The 15,815-nt window shown below is 39.4% G+C and overlaps 1 protein-coding gene across 6 annotated transcripts in view; it reads right to left on the reverse strand.

Annotated features, from left to right (window-relative positions):
- Positions 1 to 5,112: 5,112 nt before the first annotated feature.
- Positions 5,113 to 15,815, reverse strand: part of ZNF644 (zinc finger protein 644) — a 57,328-nt gene continuing 46,625 nt past the window's right edge. For all 6 annotated transcript variants that reach the window (XM_064147979.1, XM_064147977.1, XM_064147978.1 and 3 more), the window contains 2 exons: positions 10,063 to 10,165; positions 5,113 to 9,606 (listed from right to left, as the gene is read on the reverse strand). In XM_064147979.1, coding sequence (XP_064004049.1) covers positions 9,414 to 9,606; positions 10,063 to 10,165 — 296 coding nt within the window. In that variant the 3' untranslated portion in view covers positions 5,113 to 9,413. The remainder of the gene's footprint in view (positions 9,607 to 10,062; positions 10,166 to 15,815) is intronic.

A 15,815-nucleotide genomic window follows, 5' to 3' on the forward strand; every position in this document is an offset into this window, starting at 1 on the left:
CTGTCTGAAACCGGAGCCAGAGCTAGGCACCCAGCCACTAGCTGAGTGCCTAGCACTATATAGCCATGATTGACATTTTCAGTTAAGGAAGGCATCAACAGGATAAACATCTCCAACTTCAAAAGAAAAATGGATATGTCCAGTGGATTCCAGTGGATTCCAAAGGCTGAGTCCACTATACAATGTGGCACCTACAGTAGCAGATATCGCACACATCTAGGCTACAGATACTCTTACATAACATACCTGCTGTTTTCAATTGCTGAGGCACCATGAAGAAAAATATAGTCTGGACCATCACACAACTTCCACAGCCCAGCACACAGTATGTGTTGCAGCAAGACCAACTGAAAAGGCTTCCCTTGCCTCTCCCCACCCTTTATGAAATTCTGTGCCAGCTGCTGCATATTGCAGGAGATTACAGAAACCTGCAGGGTGCCTATTTTGTTTGCTGCTGGCAGTGGAGGGGGCTGCTTACTCAGTCTTGGTGTATTTCTACATCTAAATCTGAAATCACAATTTAACTGTGAAATAAATTCATGCTATCACCTTCATCATTTCCTAGTAAATGGGCTGAGGTTCTTATCTCCAGTGTTTTCACCAGTTTTTAATAGCTGTCCCTGTTTTACTCTGCTCAAAGCAGCTAACCAGCTGCTCACCCACAACGACCATTCAAGCAAATGGAACTTTCTAAATACTTCTATGGTTTCAGAAAGGCTACCAGGAAAAAAAAAACAGCCAAACAAACAAAAAAATCCCCAAACCATAGAGACAGGCCAGCAAGTCTTTATGCAAATGAAACAGAAAGATTGAACAAAATGCTCATGTTATGTAAAGTAGAATCATAGAATCAGTCAGGGTTGGAAGGGAACACAAGGATCATCTAGTTCCAACCTCCCTGCCACAGGCAAGGACACCCTACAGTAGCTCAGACTGGCCAGAGTCTCATCCAGCCTGGACTTAACCACCTCCCTGGGCAACCCATTCCAGCCTCTCACCACTCTCATGCTGAAGAACTTCCTCCTCACATCCAATCTGAACCTACCCATCTCCAGCTCAAGAGAAAAAGAGTTCAGCTCCCAACAGCAGAGTCAGTCCCAGAGTTCTGGCTGGCACTAACTGTATGACTCGTGGTTTTCATCTGGGTATTTCTCTTCCAAAGTGGCTCTAAAATCAAAACATCTCCTCCTCCCCTACTACTTAGGTACAGACAGCTACTGTCTCCATATAAAATAATCCAGAAATCAGGCCATGAGCTATGCTTTTAAGAAGACTAAGCAGTACTCTGCCTGTGTTCACAATGACACAATATATAGGACTTTCCCAAAAAAGCTTCACTGCTGGCAGCCAGTGGTAAAATAAAGTCCTAAAGAACAAGGAAGATTAAAACCAAAGAATAAAAAGCCAATCTGGATATATGCAAAAACTGAGGAAAGAGAAAACAAACCAAGCTAGGAATGAAGATAATGAAAACAGTCAGGTTAGTAGCCCAGTGAGATGTGGCTAAGCACAGTCCCCAGATGGGAACCTGGGCCTGAGGGCAAAGAAATGAATTTGAGATCCTGAAGAACAGTCATGTTCTGGGTCAGGGTCTTTAGTCACTTACTAGCAGTCATGGTCAGCTGCAGTCAGAGAACACTGGATATTGTAGTGAGAGCTATCGTAATGAGAGGAGAACATTATGAAATTATGGATGCCAAATGGCAAAGAAAAGATGTTTCAGGCACTCAGTGGTAAATCCTGCTTGAACAGAACCTGGAGAAGTCACATTCCAGTACCAGTTTTGTGACTGAGGCCATATGTGGGAAGAGCAGCTCATGTCCCTTCATGACTGGACCAAGTGTCTATAGATTTATATGCAGTACTTAAAAAGCATCCAGATGGCAAAGGGAATGGATATAGCTCATTTTCAACACAAGAAATAAGAATTAAACCTTCTTTTCCCTGTTGCTGTCTATTTCTTTAACAATTCAGGTTTGGAACTTAGTCTTTGGCTGTTCAGCTAAGGATAATATTTGCCCTAACCTCCTTTGTGCCAGGAACCCAAATACACCCCTGAAGATTTGGAGGCTTAGCCAAATGCAGCCATCAGCTGGATTTCAGGGGCTAAAAATGTCAACCTCAGGCTCATACTGTTGTCTTCTGTTTAGTTTCTGGTACAACCAATGGGGGGGTTGGGTTGTTTGCTTTTAATACACTTATTTCCCTGTTTCTTTAGCCAAACAAGGCTATTTTCCTCCTACTACTTTCACAGAGTTGTGGTTTTGTTTGCTTTTTTAGGGAAGAGACAGATGAAAGAATTACTTCTTGTCAGTAAGCCTTGTACCTGGGTGACATCTAACTCCTTCTTTGGTTAAAACACAGGTTACTGGTGTTAGCTTGTATTCTGTTTCATCAGCCACTTCTGAAGCCATTTCAAAAGGCACAATGGGATTCAGAGCTTCAGCATTTGTTGTTACAGCAATGAGGATGGATTTGGATGAGTTTGAGAGAGCTACAGACACGATTCACAGCTGCTGCTGCTGACTTAAAGACATGCAACGAAATGTTTAGGCTACATGAAATGCTAAAACCCATGTCAAAGGTTAAAACCCCTGTTAAATGTTAAACTGGTTTCCAGTTTCAAATAATCAAGTTTTGTAAAAGTGGTAGATTATATTTAGGACCACTAATCATACACCTCATGCAAGCATGTCTCGTGCTGTAGGGCTCTGACACAAAAGCAGAGGATTAGCATCAGCAACTCGGTATGCAAACCTCACATCTTGAGTTAAAAGTGTACTTTCAAGTGAGAATGTAAGATATGAAGGACAACTACATTGTGATTTACACATGCAGAACATAAGCATTTTGGAAGTGGTGAGAAAGCTGCAAGGCTCTCTGCTGTCTACAACTACTTGAAGGGAGGCTGTAGCCAGGTGGGGTTGGACTCTTCTCCCAGGCAACCAGCAACAGAACAAGGGGACACAGTCTCAAGTTGTGCTGGGGGAAGTATGGGCTGGATGTTAGGAGGAAGTTCTCGCCCAAGAGAGTGATTGGCATTGGAATGGGCTGCCCAGGGAGGTGGTGGAGTTACCATCCCTGGAGGTGTTGAAGAAAAGCCTGGATGAGGCACTTAGTGCCATGGTCTAGTTGACTGGGCAGCACTGGGTGCTAGGTTGAACTGGATGGTCTTGGAGGTCTCTTCCAACCTGCTTAATTCTATGATTCTGTGCTCTTTTGCTGGACAGTAAGAGCTTTAATTTTGAGGTCTCTGGGTGCACAGTTACCAGGGATGTTACTTGTTTTACTTGTAGCAAAAGAGTGGGCAGAGTGGACAGCAGAAAAGGACTTTCAGGGTTGTTAAAACAAACTTGGCTTCCACCTAGGGACTAGAGAGACACATTTATTTTGAGTTTCATTTCTAGCTAAAACAGCAGCATGCCAGTCTTCAGGCAACATGTGCAAACCACCTTCGTAACCAGTAGCACACCACACAGACCCCTCTACCTCCTGTTTGAGCTCGCTGGAGCCACCTGCATTAAGGCTAAGGCAGGCAGAATTGCTCCCCCAAAGGGAAAGCACTGCAGCCACACACAAGCTGCTTGGACCACGAGGTTTTTCTATTTGATGCCCTTGAGTAAAGTATAAAACTACTAAGTGTTGTAAGGTTCTACAAAAAAAGCTGTTAGCTGGCATATGTTAAAATCTTAGTATGGAAGGTAAGCCCCTGAAGTTTGCGTTCATAAATACAAGCCCACAGTGCAAAGGAGGACCAGTGCCAGAATATCAACCTCAGCAAGAGAGTGTAGAGAGAACTCCAACTCCAGCTCATCTAAAAAACAAAACACAAACCCAAACCAGCACCCAACAATATTTTATGCTAAATTTGAGCAGTCTCTGCTTTTTTGTTCTTTGTGTCTGTGTGAATGGTTGTGATAGGGCAATGAATTCTTTCATGCTGCAGCAAGAGACTGTGAGGAAGGGCAGGGTGCTAAGTAGACTGGGTTTTCCAGAATGCTCTGGGTCCAGGTGCATGTGGAAGCCACTGTACAGCTAGAGCTGAAAGGAAAACCTGCTTCCAGTTGGGAAAGAAATTACCAGTGAAACTAGATCGCATGCTAAATGGGAGGACACACACAGAGGAGAGCTGTTGTGATTTTGGCTTCAGATTTGTGCTCCTGGCTATGGCAATGCTCCCTCCACCACCAAACTTTACCCTTGGTATTCAATGCTGCAATGTAAATAACCTCCCCATGCCTCACCTCCCTGGATTTTCAGAAGGCTACAAATTTTCAGAAGCCAGCAAACTTGCCTTCTTTGCCTCACCATGCAACTATACAGTTTAGGGTGGAAGCTCTTGGTTTAAGCAATACAGAATTTCTTAGATTGGAAAAGACCTTCAAGATCATCAGGTGCAACCAGTAGTTTCACAATGACAAGTCCTTGACTAAACCAAATCCCTCAGCACAACATCTAATCACTATGAATCGCTCTGGTTGGAAAGGACCACCAGGATCATCCAATCCAACCTTCATCCCAGCATCCTTCATCACTAGATCATAGCCTCAAGCACCACATCCACTCTCCTCTTAAACACCTCTGGGGTGGAGGCTCCACTACCTCCCTGAGCAGCCTGTTCCAGTGCCTAACCACCCGCTCAGTAAAGTACTTCCCCCCAACACCCAACCTAAACTTCCCCTGATGCAACTTGGGAACATTTCCTCTTGTCCTATCATTAGTAATTCAGGTAGCTGTAGAGGGCAATAAGGTCCCCTCTCAGCCTCCTCTTCTCCTGACTAAACAACCCCAGTTCCCTCGGCCACTCCTCACAGGTCATGTTTGCCAAACCTCTCCCCAGCTTCATCACCCTTCTTTGCACCTGCTCCAGCACCTCAATGTCTCTCCTGTACTGTGATGACCAAAACTGGACATGGTACTTGAGGTGTGGTCTCACGAGTGCTGAGCACAGGGGCACAATCACCTCCCTATTCCTGCTGGTCACACCATTTCTGATACAGGCCAGGATGCTGTGGGCCATCTTTGCCACGTGGGCACCCTGCTGGCTCATGTTCAGCACATCCCATGCAGCTCATCTCCAAACAACAGGAAAAGACACCAAGAAGCCTGCAGTGTTAGAAAGGAACATTTTATTGCAAGAGATTACAGACCTGGCACTATGGCCAAATGTTTCCATTACATCAAAATTGCTACCCATGTATCAGGCAACAGCACCTACAAAGCATGGTGGGTTGAAATAACTTGAAATCATAACGTAGAGAGCTTTAAGTAAGTACCATCCTAAAAAGACTTTTTTTTAAGAAGACAATCCAAAACTATAGAAACCAATTTTTTTTAAACCATGAAATTGGTGTTAGGTATCCACACATTAACTACTGTGATCAAAAGTGGAAGTCTGTTAACCATAGCACTCAACTAAACAGGCTTTCTTTGCAGCCCTTACACCATTTAGTCAAAAGCCAGTACTTGTTATTCACTGCTCATCTTTCCATATTTGTTCAGCCAACATTTATCTTCTGTAGGTTTTCAGAACCAAGTAGAAGATTTAATTAATAACCCCTCTGTAAAGCATGTAGGAAATCTAGAACCACAACTGGCCCAGAAAAAGCACTGAAGTAAAAATAGCTTTGCAGTAACAGATCTCCTCATCTCAGTTCTGTGATGCTGACCTTTCAAAACTTTGGATGAATGAACATCTATGAGCCCCAGGTTCATAAATCCTGTGATCCACTTTCCTCAAAGACCTTGGTGATTTCCCTGAGTGTGGCTGAAAAGGTAGGACTCTGAACAGGCACATTGCTCAAACATGAAGTCTGGCCAGGACAAAATCCCAAACTGCTGCAATCTCCATCTTTGGTGCATTAGGTGCTCACCTTCCCTTCCCAAAGGCTAGCACTAGCTATTATCTGGCCTATGCCTTTTCTCCCATCAAGGCATCAGCAGGTCATATCCTTGCCTTGTGGGACTAGTACACCTAATATGGACTCACACAATCCATATGAATTAGTACACAGCAAACAGTAGTAAATGCCCAGGGATCTTTGTGAGCCAGTAGTTGTCATCTGCTTGCCTCAGCTTCCATTTTCCATCCATGCAGCCTGAAGAACACTACCACTTGGCAGCGGCTACCACAGGCACTTTTAAAACCACCTTTTCAAGGAACTCAAACAATATAACTTTTAAGATGCTTTCAAAATCTCACTGGGACCAGGGGATAGCGGGAAATGACCTTAGGAAGTGTGAGGGGTGGTCTTCTACAATTTCCCAGGCTTCTCTAGTACTCTCAAAATTCCTTCACAATTTATTTTCCAAAGGCTGCTAGTTAAGAGACCTTTACCAGAAACTAGGGTAACTCCAGAAACACGTAATATTGTGATAAGGAACCAAAATCAACACAATAAAAACCACTACGCCACTGCAACCTTTATCCCAAAGCAATCTAGCTAATGAGAACAGACTAACCACTCGTGTTTGTATGTGCCATTCTGGAAGCCCAGCTCCTTCGCACAGACTTCCATAGAACCTATCAAAGCCATGCATCTTGAAACATGAGATTCATGTCATAAAGTGACTGATTTCATTAACTCTCTTCTACTAAATTATTTAGAATCTCTTTAGCTCTGGAAAAAGGAATTTATAGTTCCTTGTAAGTAGCGACAGAAGATCTGGATTTCTGAGCAATAGAAACCAAGGAAACAAATTGCCCCTCTTGAGGAGTAGATGCTAAAGAAATCTTAAAGGTACTCAGTTGTTATTCTTATGTTTTTAAAAATAAGATCTTCGGTCTGAATCAACTATATATGCAATTAATTTAATCAGAAGAGTTCTAACTATATATATATTTAAGCTATTTTGTCAAGGATCAGATGCAAGTGGGGCACAGAGCTCCAGTGCACCTACTCAGAAAGCCTGCTGCTGGAAAACTTCTGCTCCTCAGAGAAACAATCTCATTTTGGAAGCTATCAGGCCCAGAGCTCTCCACTCTTCAAATGAAACCTTGCACTTTAGTGCAAGCTCACAACTGGGGTTTAATGACTTAAATAGAATTAACTAGGTTTTTATTACTATGAACCTAATAAGAGATTTTTGCTACTGCTAAATTTCACACAGTATGGCTTCACCTTACAGGCATTCTTAACAATACTAGATAAATATCATTTGCACTTCATTGATTTTTTTTTTCCATCTGTTGAACAGCCACAAAATATGGTGCTCTCACAAGCACCTTTTTTGGTGATAAGGGTAAACAAGCACTCTATTAAAGCATTATAAACATTCAAGGTGATTTGAATCATTAATCTCTGCTTTGTTGGATCATATTGATGTAGATCTTCCATTTTCACAGCGTAAAGAAAAACATCCCGCAAACATCCACTAACTTAGGAATTTGTTAGTCTGCATATACATAACTTGTCTGCACTACACTTCAAGATCCCACATATCTCTCCTAAAAATCTCTTATTTTCTTTCTTTAGCCTTTGAATGTACTGATGTAGATCTTCCAGTTAAACAAAATAAAACAACAAAAGGAACAAACGTGGACAAAGCTAAAGTTATCTGTAGGAACTCGTACAGTAGCAGTAATTTAATTACAACTGTGGCAGAGCTAGGATGGCCTTGTCTCAAGAGTCTGTCCTGCAGGGTTATGCATTTTTAACCCACCTATTTTTATCAGAACGTTCCAAGCCTTGTGTCTTAACTCTGAACTGCACACATGCAGGAAGACAGACACTTAGTTCTATTTTCCACCAATCAAATGTAATGCGTCTGTGAACAAGTCAGTTTATTGCAAATAAATGTACTTAAGATCATGAGAAGATTCTAATCTCAAGCAAGACAAATCAATTTCACAAACTTAATTCACACAATGCAAATAAATGCTTCACATTATAGACATTTAGATTTTCTTTAAACCTTTTTTATTTAGAGATTTTTCTGGTAAGGAGATATACCATAGGAAAGCAATTTTGCTGGCAGTGAGGTATGTATATACTCTACCAAAATACTCCTCTTGTTTGAGCTGCTTTTAACTTTATTTACATATAAAGAAAATATCAATGCATATTCCTTGGCTTAACTACAGTATCTGTTATCCTATTTGAGCAAAATGAAATGTTACTTGCATACAAAATTGATTTGTAGAGGAATCAGATTCGATTTAAACAAAAATCATGTTCTGAAGACAGTTTAAATGAACAAACACAATTCAGCATGACCAAGACACCTGCACCATATTTCCATCCTCACAGCACATTTATTTCAGTAATTCTGTAAGTAGGTCCTTAGCATGAGCATAGTGTTACAGTTTTCATACATATAATCACATCCAAAACAAGCTCTAAAATTTACGCTGTAAACATTCTCTTCATATGTGGAAATAGTTTATGTTCAAATCTTCTAAAATGATCAACCTTTTAAACAGAATTATAAAGGAAAAGTCTACTCTAACCGTGTAGTGAGCAAGGTTTATTAGTACATTTCTACAGTGTTAAATAAAAAAAGTAGAGAGGCAAACTTCAGTAAGCAAGTCAGACTTTAAGTAAATCATCATAAGGAAACAAACTTGTTAACAAAAAGATGCTTTGTAATAAAGAAAGCTGGGTCGAGTCTATTATGATACAAAAACGTAAGGGTAACTATGATCTTTGTTGACAAGTTGGAGGTAGCATGGATGCACCACTTTATTGTCAGTGAGAAATGCGACTGAAGTAAAGAATATTTCCTTACCACAAATTTCCAGTATTATGTACATATTTCTCTTAGAAATTTGTTTAAACAAGTTTCCCTCCACTTTTTAGTACAAAAAGCCTCATGTGATTTAAAAAAAAACACTTACACACCTAGATAGAAGAGTACTAATTGCCCTATTTGAATGAAACAGTCTTGAACTATGAAGTACATGATATTTAATGCCCTAAGTTGAGTAAATTGTATTAGCAGTTCTCGGTATGATACAAAACACTACATACATACAAACAAAATAGAATAATATCTTATTTTACTATGTAATTCTCTTTTTTTTTTTTTTTTTTGAATAAACAGAGCCTTGGTTTGGGTAACACTGAAGAGAAGGTGGTTTGTTTGCTTTATTAAAATCTGTCTTGTTAAGTACCCATGTGCAACAATTTAGAAAAGGGCTGCCGTACATGTAATGGTCTTGGATTGATAGAGAGCACAGTAACTGACAAAAACCATAATAAACCTTAAAAACACATCTTCCACTCTATATAAAATATAAAGACTACTTACTGTAACTGTTAAGTATTCAATTTATTTTGATGTTACTGTAATCCACTGCCTCTAGTTTTCTGTCTTTAGCATTTATAAACATAATTTAGTGTAGCAATTTATTTTAAAAAATGACAAAGTATTTCAAATTTACATCCAATTAAAATTTAAAAGGTTGCCTTCTTCTATGATGCTGCTTCTGCCATCAGTAAAGAAAATGAAGTTTCAGTAATTGAAGCAGGCTTTTTAAGTAGTGATGTGACTTCAACCATGCCAGCTCCAGTCCGTGGAAGATTTGCGTTAACAATGTGTCGCTGCAAGTGCTTTATCCAGTCTTCTTGAACAGACAAAGGTCCTCGAAAGACCAGACCACAAAACCTAGGCAAACATTAAAATTATTCCATCAAGATATAGCTAATTCTACTAAGAATATAAAAACACGATGGGGAAAAGTCTGAATTTTCTTACATGTTTAAAACTTTAGTAATTGAGTTGATTTATAATAACTGTCACCTCAAAAACACTGCAGTTTATGCAACTTACACTCTTCCATTTTTAACACTGGCAATAACAATCTGTTGTTCTTAAAAGGGGTTTCTTTTGAAGGACATGACCCAGCAAGACTTTAGCTAGAGAAACAGTCAGCAAACTAATACCTGAGTATGATCAATACAAAACCTCTTGGTCAAATTAATGAAAATAGGCAACTGCTTCTCCCCCCCTTATTGTTTATTTTAATCACAAATCAATTTGCAAGATATAATCTTAAATCTTCTAATTAAAAATTAGCAAGTTCTTAAGAATATGTAGTTTCAATAAAAGAATCCTATGTACCTGCATCTGAGTATGTAAACTTCATCAGCACTATGAGGTAATTGCAGCATTTTTTTCTTGCTTCCAGATCTTGACCTTGACTTCTTTTGCTTACAGTCTAAAGCTAAGAAGAGAGAAATTTTGGTATGTGAAAGTGATCATTCAATGAGTGTTAACCAAACAGAGATATTTAATAAACAACCCCTACAGCAATAGTGAAAAGCCATCTACTTCCTCGTTATTTTAACATAAATCCAAAACAATTAGAGCATGCTCAAAGAAATGCAAAACTACATGAAGCTATTTTTTTTTCAGTGTAGCACAGTGCTTGTTCTTTAAGAGACTAGATAATTGACATTTGGCAACGAACTGTTGTTTCAGTATCAGCAAACACCTACTAACCTACTGCAGAATTAAACAGAACCAAAGCACCACTGAAAATTCCCTTTCATGCATAAAATGCTATTGAAATCCCAGAACTTGTTTTGTAGCTAAGTATCATCGTGTAAGACCATTCATGTTCAACCAGTTACAACTTCACAGAGTTGTAGTTTTCAGAGAATACAACCAAGGGTTTCTAGTTTGAAAAACACCACCTGCAATTTGTTTTCAACAGAAAGCAAAAGTTCAATCTTTTACGAATGTCAAAATAAGCTTTCCCCTTGATCCTGTCTGAATTCTAATGCATCTTACAAAAATCATGCATTAATCCTTGGCAGTAGGAGCTGGTATTAGGACAATCAACAGGGAAGGCAAGGCCACTCTTAAAACTGAGTTTCAGCATTTGAAACTGCATATGAAAATGTGTGTGAATAGGAAACACATAGCAAATGAACTCAGTTAGCACTAAGGTCTGTACCTCCCATAACAGATGTAATAGGAATCTATAACAAAACCAGTAGATTCGAAGAAGCAGAGTTGGGGGTGAAGGGATTAAACTGAGTTAATATGGTTATGATGAAAACTGCTGATAAAGTTCAAGAAAAATCAAGAAGTTTGTGACTGCTTGAACTGAGAAGTGTATTTAGCTGCACTCTGTTCAAAAAAACCCAAGACACTGACACTAAAACGTCACAGAAACCTGAGTGAGGGTAACAAGTGGTACTGTTGACACCAAAGGGCCCAATGTAATGCTACTGAAGCCTCTTAACAGTAAACTGGAAAACAAAAAAAGGGTTACACTTCTCTACATTTTGACTCCTCTAATACAAACCAAAAGGATAAATCTTAGTATTCTGAAGTGTAAGAAGTCATCTGGTGAGCTAAAACATATTGTTTTAAAGAACACACAGTCTTAACAGCATCCTTCATTTTTCTGGCATGCTCCAAATGAGCACTTCTCAAAGCTTTTAACCTGTGCCCAAACTTTCAACTTGTAGATACGTCAGACATTACCCAGTTCCAGTCCCAAATTTAAAGATCCTTACAGCTCCTAAAAAACTCAGAATGAATTTTTGGTGTTTGAAGGTACTAATCAAACAAGTAGAACGCAGATACCAACTGAAAGAGACTTCTTTCAGACCCTGGGTCAAGACATCTTTAGGATGAGGCTAGAGTGCACTTTTTTATGATAGGAAGAAGGAAAGAAGTCTGGATATAAAGGCAGTAACTCAAGGTAGCAGGTGACAGAGAGACAGAAATGGCCAAGAGAACCTCTGGAAAGGTGAACAGGGGAAGGATTCTTAATACTTTATGCTCTCATTGGAAGTATATGCTTCATATAACTAGGAAGCAAAAACAAATGCTGCCTTTCAGGCTACAGGAACTACAAGTAGTATAAATATTTTACGAACCAAAACATCAGCAACATTACCATCAGAAATGTAAAGAGAAAATACTGAACCTAGACACCCATTCTCTGAAGAGAAGTATTTGCACGAGGGCCAACCTATCTGGTGCAGTTATTGCAGCAAAAGCTACAGAGACTTTCACAGGAAGGAGGTCAATGAAGTCAGTATTAGCTGAATACAAACACATCCGTGAGTTCTATCTGATGTCAGTTGAGGTCCATTGATATGAGTTAAAAAAAAAACCAATAGACAGAAGGCTTTTCTCCTAGAGAAGCCTACACACGTTTGAAACAAAAACTAGCTTATTTCCTTTGTGTTGGCAAACATCAAGAAATCTGATTATACTCATATCCATCCCAAAGATTTCAGAGAGCTTTCACTTTCGTATTGGAACTGAGTCAGTCTTCTGCAACAGAATTCCTGAAGCCTAATGGGTTTGTGTGTGTGTAATCTTTGAAGAACATCCTCTCCCCTCGCCCCCCAGTGACTGTGCAATCGAATAGGCAGCAACACACAGAGAAAACTGCCACAGCATACCGGGAGAAGTAGTTTCCACTTCCTAGAAAGGTACCACTTCCAAGAACAAGAAAGCAAAGGAATGTGCATCCTCTCTGAGCCATTCAATGAAGGCTCTAAGAAAGAGAAGTTACAAAACAAGGACAGCAAATATCACAGTAACAGACATCAAGAAAAAAAAATTAGATTGCTCAGTGCATTTTGAGTAATTTAGCTAAGACTGGAAGGAGATTTGCCCAAGGCAAGAAGCTGCCACAAAAGACAGAAAATACTACGAATACTACTAAACCTGTGTTCTGCAAGGAGTACTTTTTGTTCCCTTTGTCATTTCAACTAGTCCTTCACATTTTAGGCAGCACAAAGCATGTTCTGAAGTTACTCCAATGAACTCCAGAGAAGCAGGAAAGTAGAGAAAGAGTCAACATCTAGGTAAAGCTGGCTGAAAAGAGTATTTCCAACACCAGTTATCAGAGACACGTACCTTTAACTGTCATGTTAATGTCATTTTCATCTATCCAGACAGCAGCACATTTAAATGAAGTCACATGCACACACTTAAGTACTCTGCTGACACGATGCTTACAAGTATCAAGTAAGACATACCACTACCTTATCTGTAAGAAAACGTAGCCATGTTCTGATTAAAACTCAGTTACTGCATTTACCATCAAGAACCACGACCTCCTCGGCAAGTACTGAGTTTTGGGAGGAGACCAACGTTAATTTAGGTCTAGCAATCTGCACGGCAACTGCAGCAAATTGCCAGGGAGAGGTAGGACCTACCTACCATTAACACCTACTTTGTGGCTAAGGCAACTCTCAAACTACCATCCTTCATTCTCCATAAAGGCCCACATCTCTTTGGAAGAAGCCTCCTTCCTTCAAGTTGGGCCACTCCATGCTTCTTAGTTGCTATTTGAAAAGCTTTTTGGAAACGACTACCTACAGCACTGCATCAACTCTCTGAAACAGCATGACAGGGAAACAACACATTTAAAACAAAGACAGTCAAACTTTGGATCAATCTCGAGGCACTCAAATTCAATATCAGAACACACTATTCAGAAAAATAAATGCCAGACATAAAGAGGTTGTCTATAAAGACCTCCTTAACTTCTGTGACTACTTATCAAGAAGGACGATAAGCAGGAGGTGATAGTAGGCCCAAATGAGCACACCTAAATCAACATGAATTAGCTAAGGCAGAATCAGAGGTCTTTCATGCCATGACATTTGATCTGAGGTTCAAAATTACAAGTGCATCTGTGCTAATTGGCGTGCTCTGTTTCCTGATGCCCCCTGACATGGCATAATCATTTTATGAAGGCTGAATACTAGGTCTTTATTCAGACTTTGTGACTTTTATCATAGCGTATGTAAGCTAATACAAGTGATTGCACATATAAATGGATCTGATTTACCACTTAAACCCACTGCCACATAGAAAGTAAACAGCAAATCATCTTTCTTGTGCATTTATTCACTAATGTTTCAAATGCAGTAATTTGCTATCTATCCTCATCACTACTGCACAGTAAAATACATTAAAGGAAGGCCACCAATTATTTGCTCCCTGAAGGACTCTATAGGATACTAAAGATTATTACATTGTGCCACTTGATCAGTTTTAAGTGTAACAGCACAGAATGAAGACATGGAAAGCCAGTGGATCTCCAATTTCTGCTGTGGCTGCATATGCTTCCTTAGTAAACTTGCCAAAGCTGCAATTTTGAGAATGTGATATTAGAAGTTATTTGGCATATTGCTGGCCCAAAGGCCAAACTCCTTGGCTTGGTATTTTATTGCTCTCTCCCAAATTCCTGAAAAGGCAGTTACTATCTACAGAATCAAGGGATAAAGAAGAGAGTGGTGATTCCCAGATGATGATAGCTGGTAAGACAGTATGTGAGAAGAGATCTCAAAGAAAAGATGTAAAAAGCCAGGGTTCAAGAGAGTATTGAGGGACTAAGGGGAGAAAGAGAGGCCTAGAGAGAAAAGGAAGAAAGCTGGAAGAGAACTGTATTAAGAAGAATGAGATGCACTTGGAAGTTGTTGCACAGGTCTGTGTTGTTACTAAATCCTCTGAGAAACACTGATGTGTTGCTATTAATTGAAACAGGTATAAAAATGAGATCAGCATCTACCCAAGATGAGTGACCAAATCATTATGTTGTTCCAAACTGGGACTGCCTAACGGAAAATAAATTAATGTTCCAGTCAGACACATGAAGACTGTCATACAAAAGCAAGTGACTATCCAAATGAACCCAGACAAGCATTTGCTATGCAGTGGATCCAAAGAGCTTACTCACAGGCACAAATTAAGTGTAACAAACACTAACTCTGAACAGCCAACAGTCTAAAAAATTCCACTTCTAGAAGGCTTTTCTTGAGTTCATTCTCAGAATTTATTATTATGCTTAACTACGTTTATTATGCTGCTAAATCTATCAAGTTGCATTAAAAAGGGTAAGATTTAACTAAACAATCACATTACTAACTGAAGTGGGGCATCTGTTGGAAAAGCAATATAGTAGTAGTATCAAAAACATGCAGACAAACCGAAAACCCGAGCAGCAAACTAGCACGCAAGGTAACATAGTACCAGCAAAGGTCTCACTTTACTGACATGCAGGGATTATGTACTCCTCTTGCTAAACATTAATGCCTAGATAGTTCCCATAAAAAATGCTGAATAAAAGAATTACAGCATTCATGTTTACACACAATTGCTTAATTATGGCAAGAAACTGAGAAAAATAATTCAACCAACATGATTTCTTTTCAGTAGTTTGGTTTTCTCCAGAAGGCACAAAGGCTTCAGGAAAACACGTTACAGAACCTGTGTAAATATATCCTTGTCACCTCCATACAGGTTTTAGGCTGAAGCAAAACTGAACACACCCTGTGATTACTCTCAAAGGTAGCCATTTTTTTAATAAGAATAACTGAGATGTCCTGCAGAGTGACACTCACAGCACAATTTACAACTGATGTGTGATGGTGTAGTCTTGCATTAAAATAGATCTCTTCATAAAGTGGGATATTAAATAAATCCACTGTTTAAAAGTGTATTCTCTGGTCTATGAGCTTTGCACTGAGCTTGCTCAAAGGAAAATTTATCAAGCAAAGCTTACAAACTTTGCAGTTACAATGGTTCTAGTAGTACTAAGTTAATAGAGATAGACATGGACTACATAAAGGTGTAGCTAGAACTTAAGCCTTTAAGTCCATGGTTTAAGTGGAAGAGCTTTATCCACACATTACAGGCTACTTATCTGGCTCAGCTCCAGATACCGAAATGAAGGGTTTGGTTTTTATGTTTAAAGTTTTTCTCTCATTATCCCCTCCCAAGCTTTGCTTCTAACCTTGTTTTGTTTCTACCCTAATTTTAAACAAATGTCTAGGTCCAGTGACACAAGATTCAGAAGTTTTCTTTCAGGTCTTTTAAGGAAAGTGATAACTGTT

Source organism: Pogoniulus pusillus, chromosome 8, assembly GCF_015220805.1.
Source record: "Pogoniulus pusillus isolate bPogPus1 chromosome 8, bPogPus1.pri, whole genome shotgun sequence".
Lineage (NCBI taxonomy): Eukaryota > Metazoa > Chordata > Aves > Piciformes > Lybiidae > Pogoniulus > Pogoniulus pusillus.